Source organism: Tenrec ecaudatus, chromosome 3 (assembly GCF_050624435.1).
Source record: "Tenrec ecaudatus isolate mTenEca1 chromosome 3, mTenEca1.hap1, whole genome shotgun sequence".
Lineage (NCBI taxonomy): Eukaryota > Metazoa > Chordata > Mammalia > Afrosoricida > Tenrecidae > Tenrec > Tenrec ecaudatus.
Window position 1 is genome coordinate 69,296,622 of NC_134532.1, and position 11,545 is coordinate 69,308,166.

The 11,545-nt window shown below is 45.3% G+C and overlaps 1 protein-coding gene across 1 annotated transcript in view; it reads left to right on the forward strand.

Moving 5' to 3' along the window:
* SLC10A7 (solute carrier family 10 member 7) overlaps positions 1 to 8,297 on the forward strand; it is a 289,125-nt gene extending 280,828 nt beyond the window's left edge. Inside the window, exons 11-12 of the mRNA XM_075543721.1 lie at positions 2,687 to 2,832; positions 5,737 to 8,297. Coding sequence (XP_075399836.1) covers positions 2,687 to 2,832; positions 5,737 to 5,766 — 176 coding nt within the window. The 3' untranslated portion in view covers positions 5,767 to 8,297. The remainder of the gene's footprint in view (positions 1 to 2,686; positions 2,833 to 5,736) is intronic.
* Positions 8,298 to 11,545: the final 3,248 nt, after the last annotated feature.

Below are 11,545 nucleotides of genomic sequence, written 5' to 3' on the forward strand. Positions count from 1 at the left end.
AGAGTATCACTGGCTGGGTTATCTAGAGAACACAACCAGTAACACTCATATATGTCTAAGAAAGGAATTTATATCAAGAAGGAATCCCAGCCCTGCCCAACTCAAGTCCGTGGTCCTGGTGCTAGCTGGAGCCCTCTGCAGATTCACACAACTACAAGGCAATGGCATAGAAAGGTGAAGTGGGAAGCAGGGAGAGCACAGCCTGGTGGGTGCAGAGTCACATGGATCCAAGGTTGGTGGCAGCATGGCAGGGCTCTGACAGCTCAGAGGTTGGCCTTCAGGATCAGGGGCCCACATGGGGTCACCCTGGAGGCAGTCACAGGAAGGGAGACAAAGGGCCAACAAGGGGAGAGCTTCCCAGTGTCTTTTTTTTTAAACATTTTATTAGGGGCTCATACAACTCTTATCACAATCCATACATGTACATACATCAATTGTATAAAGCACATCTGTACATTCCCTGCCCTAATCATTTTCTTTTTTTTGCTCCTCTTTTTTTACATTTTATTAGAGGCTCATACAACTCTTATCACAATCCATACATATACATACATCAATTGTATAAAGCACATCTGCACATTCCCTGCCCCAATCATTCTCAAAGCATTTGCTCTCCACTTAAGCCCTTTGCATCAGGTCCTCTTTTTTTTCCCCCTCCCTCCTCGCTGCCCCCTCCCTCATGTGCCCTTGGTAATTTATACATTGTTATTTTGTCATATCTTGCCCTATCCGGAGTCTACCTTCCCCCCCTTCTCTGCCGTCCTTCTCCCAGGGAAGAAGTCACATGTGGATCCTTGTAATCAGTTCCCCCTTTCCAACCCACTCACCCTCCACTCTCCCAGCATCGCCCCTCACACCCTTGGTCCTGAAGGTATCATCCACCCTGGATTCCCTGTGCCTCCAGCCCCCATATGTACCTGTGTACAACCTCTGCCCTATCCAGCCCTGCAAGGTAGAATTCGGATCATGGTAGTTGGGGGGAGGAAGTATCCAGGATCTGGGGGAAAGCTGTGTTCTTCATCGGTTCTACCTCGCACCCTGACTGACCCATCTCCTCTCCTAAACCCCTCTATGAGGGGATCTCCAGTGGCCGACACTTGGGCCTTGGGTCTCCACTCTGCACTTCCCCCTTCATTCAATATGGTATATATATATATATATATATATATATATATATATATATATATATATATATATATACATACATATATATATATTCGCATACATACATACACACACATATATACATATATATTTTTTTGCATGATGCCTTATACCTGGTCCCTTTGACACCTCGTGATCGCACTGGCTGGTGTGCTTCTTCCATGTGGGCTTTGTTGCTTCTGAGCTAGATGGCCGCTTGTTTGCCTTCAAGCCTTAATGACCCCAGACACTATCTCTTTTGATAGCCAGGCACCATCAGTTTTCTTCACCACATTTGCTTATGCACCCATTTGTCTTCAGCGATCCTATCATGGAGGTGTGCAGCCAATGATAAGATTTTTTGTTCTTTGATGCCTGATAACTGATCCCTTCGGGACCACTCGATCACACAGGCTGGTGTGTTCTGCCATTTGGGCCTTGCTTCTTCTGAGCTAGATGGCCGCTTGTTTATCTTCAAGCCTTTAAGACCCCAGTCACTATCTCTTTTGATAGCCAGGCACCATCAGCTTTCTTCACCACATTTACTTGTTCACCCACTTTGGCTTCAGCAGTTGTGTTGGGAGAGTGAGCATCATAGAGTTCCAATTTAATAAAAGAAAGTATTCATGCATTGAGGGAGTGTTTGAGTAGAGGCCCAAGGTCCTTCAAAAAGGCTACACCAGCAAGATCCAAAACAAACAATTATATCAATGCAAACAAAAGCGGTCGGAGTAGAGACCCAAAGCCATCTGTAGACAATTGGGCATCCCCTCACAGAAGGGTGACATAGAAGGGATGATTCAGCCAGGGTGCAATATAGCACCAACGAAACACACAACATACCTCTAGTTTTTGAATGCTTCCTCCTCTACCACCCCACCCCACCCCCACTATCATGACTACCTTACAACTCTTGCTAGACGGGAGCATGTACACTGGTACAGAGAAGAGCTCTTGACACATGGAATCCAGGACAGATAAAACCCCTCAGGAACAGTAGTGGGAGGAGCAACACCATGAGGGGAGCAGGAGGGAGAAAAAAAGGCAACCAATCACAATGATGGATATATAACATACATACACCCCTGAGGGGGATGAACAACAGAAATGTGAGTGAAGGGAGACCAAGGATGGTATAAGATACAAAAATGACAATAATAATATATAATTGATCAAAGATTCCAGAGGATGAGAGGGCTGGGGAAGTGGGGGGCAAAAGAAGAGCTGATACCAAGGGCTCAAGTAGAAAGAAAATGTTTTGAAAAGGATGATGGCAACATATGTACAAGTATGCTTGACACAATTGATTTATGGATTATTGTAAAATCTGTAAGAGTCCCAGTAAAATGATTAATAATAATAACAAAACAGCTACACCCTTAAGGAGGCATCACAGGTTACTACCTGATTAACAAATTGGACAGCACCCCTACACTGTCACACAGGCTCAGTTTGATATAAAATCTAACTGCCATGAGTATGTTCAGCTCATTTGAGGGCAGACTGAAGTTGCCCCTGTGTCTCTATCTTCTCTGTTCATCAGGAATCCCGATGCTGAAGATTGTGTTTGCAGGCCATGAGCACCTCTCCTTGATATCCGTGCCCTTGCTCATCTATCACCCGGCTCAGATCCTGCTGGGAAGCGTGCTGGTGCCAACCATCAAGTCATGGATGGTGTCAAGGCAAAAGGTGAGACTCTTCACAGAGCTTATTTGGAACCTACTCGGATTGAAATCCGACTCCTGAATGGTATGTGTTCACACCCTCCCTTGTAGTAGCAGGGCCTCTTCCTCCAGAATAGACTTTTTTGGCTAAATACAATAGTCAATCAAGAATCCATTGATCCATCTCCATCTGAAGAGGCAGGTAAGCATTGAGTGTTTGGAGGTGTTACGAAAGCGCAGTTGTATTTAAAAGCAGTTTATACCTTTCCCATGAATGGGCATCCGCACAGGGAGAAGCTCAGAAAGAAGCTCAGCCCTGTGCCCTCTCTGCCGATGCACGTCCTCTCCGCCCTGCCTCGTCTTCCAGAGGTGTCCTGGGGCCGTGTGTCCTTTGAAAGGGTCACCACCTGGCTTGATCTAGAAGGGCTGACTCCTTTGCAATTTCACAGACACGTCATTTCTCAGACACCTTCGGTTGGTGTCAACACTGAAATGTCAGCACCAAAGCCACCTCGCAGCTTCAATGCCATCGCTCTTAGCTCAGGGGCTGGCCGTCCCTTCATAGATTGGCGGGGATTCACAAGAAGCCTAGCTAAAGCTCAGACCATTACACCGCGGGAAGATAGCTTAGACTTTACAGAAGAGTGAGGCCCGGCCACAAGGTCAGCAGTCCAAAACCCCCAGCTGCTCCATGGGAGAAGGGTGATGCTCTCTAATCCCCTAAAGAGCTATAGTTTTGGAAACTCACCAAGGCAGTTCTGGCCTGTCCTACAGGGTCACTATGAGTTGGAATGGACTCAATGGCAGTGAGTTTGGTTTGGGTTTGGTTTACTCTTGCCTCCACAGGAAACGATTGTTACAGGGCAACTGTGGGGAGAAAAGACACCCAATGACAGAGTGCTTAGTCCATATCCATGGTGTTCTGAAAAGTGATTAGCACGTCGACACTCACTGAGCACCGGGCACACTAAGCATGACCCGTTCATTACCTGGTCAGCCCACCGCTTTCTCACTGTGTGACCTTGGGCACATGCAATTTTGTTTCTCAGTCTCTGCCGGGAATACTCATACACCAGCGCTGTAGAGGATTACAAGGCAGATATTAATAAAATCTAGCTGCCATAATTGTATATGTCATTGTTATTAGTTTAACCAATAGCACTGTTCATCGCAGGCTTTGCTAGCTCCGCGTTACAGGTGGGGGATTCAGTTCACAGAGTTGGGCAGGTAGGTTAGTTGGTGGTAGAGTTGAGTGAACAAATCAGTCTTGGAGCAACTGGAGCCAGAGTGACCCTTGGAAGCAAGGAAGGTGAGACGTCATCTTGCTTCTTTGGGTATGGCATCAGAAAAGGGCAACCACTACGAAAGGATGTCTTCTTTGGCAGAACATCAGCAAAAAGTAGGGGAATCCTCCTTGGTCGTGTAGTGGGTTGCCTATTGGGCTGCTAACTACAGGGTCAGCAGTTTGAATCCTCCTCCCTCCTCTGGAGACTGCCTGCTCCCATAAAGCTTACAGCCTCGGAAACCCACAGGGGCAGTTCTACTCCGTCCTATAGGGTTGTGGCACGTCAGAATCGACCCAATGGCAATGAGTTTGGGGTTTGTTCCCAATGAGAGAGATGGACATGGTGGCTGCAACAACGGACTCCAGCATCCGAGCAATTCTGAGGCTGGCACGGACAGAGCAGCGTTTGGTGCTGGCATCTATAAGACCACCGTGTGCCAGAGCTGACTGGAGGGCAGCTAACAAGAGTGGCAGGGTGAGCCTTGGCCTCTGACGTACAGACTCTTTGCCCTGCACCAAAGTAGCAGTCCAGACGAAACTGGAAGATTCCTTGTAGGATGAGTATTCTAAACCCCCAGGAGATGGCCGAATTTAGCCTATTCAGCATCTTTCATTTACCGGTTTAACGAATATTAGTACTTCCTTCTCCCTGTTAGGAGAGGCCCTGGTGGCTCACTGGGTTAAGTGTTGGGCTGCGAACCAAAAAGGTGGTAGTTTGAACCCAGCAGCCACTCCATGGAAGCTGGAGAAGGCGGGCTGCTTCTGCAAGTATGTGCAGCCTGGGAAACCCTGGGTCACTAAGGAGTCGAAATCAACTCGAAGGCAATATATTTGTTTGTTATTTTGATTTATATTATTGTTCCTTACTGGAGGCTCTGGTTCTCCTATTAAGAATGGGTAGTTAAGCTTATTACCCCTTTCCTTTCTTTTACCACTTAGCCCTTCTGGAAATGACAGGCAATGCTTCCAGTTATGTGTGTGTGTATGTTTGTCAATGCATGTAAAGGGGCTTCAAACAGTTCATGGAAAAAAATATAATGGAAATCTTCCACGAACTTTCTGAAATGCCCTCAGAATGTGGGTCAGAATTAATATGGATAAATTTTGAGAGAATAAAGGAAATCACTTGAAGTTTTTCAAACTCTGTCAATAATAGACAGTCATCCAGCAACCACTGCCATGTTGTTGTGTGTTCACTGCCATCCAGTCAATTCTGACCCACAGCGACGTCTGCACAACAGAAGGCAGCACTGCCGGCTCTGCACCATCCACACAATTGTCCCTATGTCTGAGCCCAGTTACAGCCACTGTGTCAATCCAGCTCCTTCACTGCCATAGTGAACAGCAAGTAATCAAAGTGATTTGTTTTCTCCTAAATGTTGGAAAAGCTTTGGTATTTAGTCCACACGTCAAGAGAAGCATTTCCAAAAGAGAGAGTGAATTGGGCAGTGTTGGTCATTTTCCCTTCACGCAGAAGTCACTAAACTAGGGAGCCATTGGCCGATTCCGAATAAGTCAAAGACACGGGGGTCTGTGTGCAGGCGGTTTGATGACCAGTTCCCAAATGTTATACGAGCTGGTGAATACCCTCTGTGCCATCGCGGACCGGGTACCACTCTGATCACGTGCCCTCCTCTCTTACAGGGAGTCAAGTTGACACGGCCAACGGTCTAACGAAGGAGGCGCTCTTGGTGCAGCAGTGGCAGGCTTGTTCACGCAAGCACGTCCGAAGGGTTGTCCTTGTGAATGTTCCTTCGATGCATATTTTATTTTTTTACACACAAAAGTGATATACCTGTTTAAGTGCCTTAAAATGTATTTGATAAGAGTTACTTCCAAAACCTACCTTGGCGTTGTACAATATCTTGCGATTCATTCTTTCTTTCCTCAATGCCGCCCCACCCCACCCCTGCACCAGTGCAGTGAGCAGTCAGAAGAAGTGACCAAAAGAAAAGACCCGCAGACTCTCTAGGCACCAACGTTTGTGCAGGGCAACTCGATAAGTGTCACCGCACTATTTGAAGTGAGGGCACACCATCGGGACAGTGCCCTTCTGATGACAGTGAAAAGGTCCAAAGTCTTACTCACGAATACTTTCATTGACCGTGCCGCTCTTTGGTTGCGTTTGGTTTCATTCTTCTCCTTGTGCGAGCGCCAGGCCTCCTCCTTAACAGCTCGGCGGCGGTCGTATTGACTAGAGGCAGAAAGCACAAGTCGCCTGCCTTTCTGGACATCGTTTTCTCAGACATTCCTCCAGATTGTTTCCGCATGGAAATTCCTCGGTTCCATTATAAGAGATGGTAGCCTTTTCTACGTCTTAAATTTATTATAAGCTGCTTCAATGAAAGGGGCTGGTGCCTGATTTGTGAGCAAGTCAGCAAAGTTTGGGGGTTTTTAAATTATATTTTAACATCTTTCCTTCTGCCATATATAGTCCCCCTTTCTGGCTTGCCAACGCAGAGCTGCCGAGGCTCATCACAGTGCACTGCGAGGCACAGACACGCTACCATCAGTCCAAGAGCCGCAGCATGTAAGACGACTTATATGCACACTTGCAACTGAGACCAATTTTCCCCTGTTTCAAAGGTGTGCCGAGCACCTTCCGCAAAGACCCCTTTCAGTTATAAGCAGCCTATTACATCCTTGAATTAAGCACTCACCACACATAAAACTTCCAGGACTATGTTCAGGAGAATTTCCTCAGTAGATGTGCTCCCTGCTTGCCACATTTTTAAAAGAAATCATATTGCTCCTTTGAATGAATGGAAGCATAAAGGTCATGGGCCCAAACGCTTGTTACATAGACACATTCTGGTCTAGCCAGACGGAAAGCAAAAGGGGCGCCAAAAACGCAAAGCTTGGATTCGTTCACTTGGATACAAAGCAACAGTTGCTCCCAAGTGGGCATCAGCCTGCAGAGGACTATCTGGTATTTGCTCCTGCAGCGGCTGGAAGAACTGTCACCGGACCAAATGGAGAATATAGAGCAGTCTACGGAACTGAGAGAACGCCTTTTCTCTGTTCCTTATCCACTCCTCGGTCGTGTCCTGTCTCCATGCCCTTTCTTGGTCTGGCAGACGCCGATGTATCTTGGGTCTTAACTGAGACTGTGTCCAGTCTCGCTGAGCAGCTGCTTGGTAGTCTTCTGGTTGCCCGCCCACAGCCACCCCAATGAAATCATTCCTTAGACCACAATAGTGTGAATTGTTGCTATTGTTACTGCCGAGTCTCATCTTTTGTTACTTCTGGTCCATTCGAGTACCGTTGAACCTCATAAATGTCACAGGAGTTATCCTCAGAGTAGATTCATTTTAAGGCCGGCCCAGGGCCTGTTACAACCTGTGCTAAACAGGCTGTGGGTGTACAGTTGTCGAAAATGTCACTCGTGTCTAAACTACAGTAAATTTGCTTGATACTTTGACGCTTTTAGGTAGAGCGCACAGAAAGAAGGCTTTTCATGTTTGGTTCCTATAAGCTTCTTGGACTTGGAGAGGGGAAATGTCTCCCAGTCTCTCTGGGCCATCATCAATCCTTTCTCCATAGCATCGGAACACTGATTTGTGCCCCCAACTGATCTACCTCTATTGCCTAACACCTTCCGCAGGTGTGATGATGGGATAAAAGTCACCTGAAAAACGAATACATGTTTATCCTTTCTTAAAGAAATAATGTGTTTTCAGATAGACTTATTTACATAGTGAATTTGGTGGCTTGTTTGCCTCTCTTTTTTTTTTTGAACATAATAAACACTGTGGCATATTTTCCATAAAGGGCAAAAACTAAAATGTAAGTTTGTTTTTAACCCATGCTTGTTAGGACTTACTTATTCATGCCTTAGAATACTGGGTTCATGCGCTGTCGGGAGCTCTGTTTCTTTTGCATTTGTTTTGTCTAAATGTATTTATGAAAGAACTACATTAGGCTATATTTATGTCTACCATTTTTTCCACCTGGATTTTCTTTTCCATATGGTAGTTATGCAATGTGATTTTTGTAAAGTTAGCATAATGTTGATCTTTTCACATGTTCTTTCTAAAAGTTAAACTTTTGCAGAGTTTTACATTTTTTTAATTTTTTAAAAAAACATTCTTTGTTATTCTGTTGAAAACTAACACCCCGTTGGGTAAAGTTCAGTGTTTATGCTAAATACCAAATTTTTTTCAAAAGAATTGAAGTAATGAAGCAGATTATTTATGATGAATGGAAGAGAGTATAATTCTATGATTAAACAAAAATGTTTCAGAAACCTTAAGAAAATCTGTGCCTTATTTTCTTCCAATCGTTTTATTGATTTAAAATTCACACATCATATACTTTCATTGTTGAGTTACTTTTTCAAAGAGTTGTGTATACACCATCACACTCAGTTCTAATGCACCCTCCCCCCCACACCCCGTGTTTCTCCCCAACCCCCCCCCCCCATAAGCTATCAGTCATGGTCTCCATCTATCCTCTCTTTCTGTGCTTCATGAACTGGGAATTCGCGCTGGCTCTTTTACTAGAGCTGTTTTCTCTACATCAAGGTTGAGGTCTGAGAGAGCTCTGCCGAACAGAAAGGACAAAATGTAGCTGATCTGAATCCGAGCTACCTCATCAGACTCTTGAGGGATAGATAGTAAAGATGAAACTTTAGAACACTTTTCCCCACACCCGATGTTTTTCTGGCAAGCAAGTAACCGAGCATAGAATTTGCACACTTCAGTGCTCACAGCCCTGCTATCTCTTCCATTTAGAAACACCCCGTCCCCACAAGGCTGGCCAAACACTCACCCCCTTCTGTCTGTGAGGCATTCTGGCATTCCCTGCCCATGCTAGGATCCCTTACTCTTACTCTAGGATTGGAACCCTGGTATAGTCTAATCACTGGTTTTCATTTGCCTCCTCCTGAACTTCTGTTTCTCTACATGCTGTCTGTGCTTAGCACAGTGCCTGGCTCAGAGGAACTGGCACCAGAAAATAGATATTGGCTTTTTGAATTATGATCTTAATAGGGCAGATATGAATCTTTTAAAGTATCAGAGTTCTTCCCTGGATTAATTTATAAGGAATTATATACATATATAACTGCTATTCCATTCAAAAGGGAAAAGCTATGAAGCGCTGCATTGTGCCACTCTCAGAAATCGAGTCCCATTAGCTCTGTAATCATCAACTCTCCAGAGCAATGCTGCAGGAGCATTGGTGGGGTAGTGGTTAAGCGTTGGTGTGCTTCTTCCTCATGGACTTAATTGCTGCTAACCATGAGGTCTGCCGTTCAAAACCACCAGCTGCTCCAAGGGAGAAAGATGAGACTTTCTACTCCCATAAAAGGTTTGGCTCAGAAACCCACAGTGGCAGTCATTAAGAGTCACCAAAATCGACTCGATGTCAGTGAGTTTGAGTCGTTTTGAGAAAGTGACACTTGCAGGTCAGGCTTGCAAAAACTTATGAGTTTGACAAAGTAACAAGCCACGATCATTTGGTCTAAGTTAGACCGAATTGCTCTCAATTCGTGATTATTTTATATGTAAAACATGATTTTTAATATAAATTACTAATGCCCTGATGGCATTTCCAGTTAAGTGTTGGACTGCTAACCGTAAAGTCAGTGGTTCAAAACCACCAGCCACTCTGAGGGAGAAAAATGAGGCTGTCTGCTCCCGTGAAGATTCGCAAAGCTTTGGAAACCCTCCGTGGAGCCACTCTGAGTGGATTTAACTGTGAAACTAGATACACTTGAGTGTGATAAAGTGGCTGCTGTCACGATGATACACTCTTGGTCTGTGCTGACTCCGGATGCCCTGCACGAGGAAAAAAAAAAGAAAAGAAACTAGATACACTTATCTTCTCAGGGGACTTCAGAAAGTTCATGGACAAATGGAATAAAAAAAAATAATGGAATTTTCCACAAACTTTTTGAAGTCCCTTCAGATATAAATAGCATATTGGAGGTCTCCGAGGAGGTTTGTGAACCCTGTTGGTATGGTAGTTTAAAGCACTTCGTGGCTCACCAAAAGGCTGGTGGTTCAAAACCACCAGCAGCCTCTCAGCGGACAGACGTGAGCATCTGCTTCCAGAACAAGTCAGTCTGGAGTGTCTTATAAAGTGAAGGCAATAGATTTGGTTTGGGGTTATAAGAAGGGGTTTGTAAATAGTGCAGGGTTTTTTTCTTAAATATGAATAACATGTTAACCATTTAAAGGAGGTGGCAGGAATCTCATAGACCCTGGAGAGGCCATCCACAGACCTAATGAGGAAACGTCTTCATGAAACATTCTACGCTGCTCCTCTAACAACTGTGTGATGGCAGTGTGCATATGGATACACTTGGAGACCAGGGCACTGAGACGACAGGACCCCGTGGGGACATCCACATCAGAGTCCCCAAGCTCCACACACTTAGACTTGTTACACTCAGATCCCCGATGACTAGCTGTCCCCGTGTAAGCTTCTGAGGACCCAGGGCCTCACGGGGAGAAGCGTTCACTTGCTCCACATGGGCTCTTGGCACTTCTTTTACTGGGGCAGCCTGCAACTTCTCGCCCACCTCTTCTTTTGTTTTGTTGTAAACCAGGTTAAAATTCACAGATCAAATCTGTTTTCCATTCAACAATCACACACATTTTGCTTCCTGTTCTTGAGCACAATGCCCTCAATGTACCGTCACTTTACCCCACTTCCTCACCGTGGCTTCCCAACAAACATATCGTATACTTGAGTATAAGCCTGCCCGAATGTCAGCCGAGGCACCTAATTGTACCACAAAAACTGCATTGAAAATGTGCTGAAAATTTTGGCTTATACATGAGCATATATGGTAATTCTTCCTTCTTTCCTAAGCCTTCTGAACTTGGTCCTTGGACAAAGGCTGCTTTGTTTGGTACCAAATTGTTGGTTTAGGAAGAAGTGCATACTATCCACGCGTTAGAGTTCACCTTATACACCTATCTATTGGGGGACTGAACCCATGGGGATGAGTTCAGTTCCAGGCATGGAAAGTAGCTCAGGGCAATAGTCTCTGAGTATTTTACTAGCTTCTATCTGATCAGTAAAACTGCTCTTTTATATAATGATTTTAAGATTGGTCCCATTTTTCTTTCCCCTTATGCTGAAACTTTTCTTGTGATTCTTTTCAAAGTTGTTAAAAATGGTATTCAGGGATCAGAGAGATCTTGGCAGCTGCAGCGGCTCCATCATCTCTGCCTCTCATTGCCATACACCGTGCACATCTGGACGCAGGGCCTCTGGTGCGTCTGTCTCCGATGGCATCATCGAGGTGTTCAATGACATGAAGGGGCACAAATCTTCGGTGCTGGGGAAGCCACAGAAGTGCCAGAAGGCCATGCTCTTCTGCCAGGAATTCTGTCCCACAGTTCCATAGTGTTGGGCCAGTTAAGGAGAAGGCACTTGATAGTTTCAACACTGCCCCCTCTGAGTCCCCGTGCCACTGTCTGCGGTGCATCCGGTCTGAGTG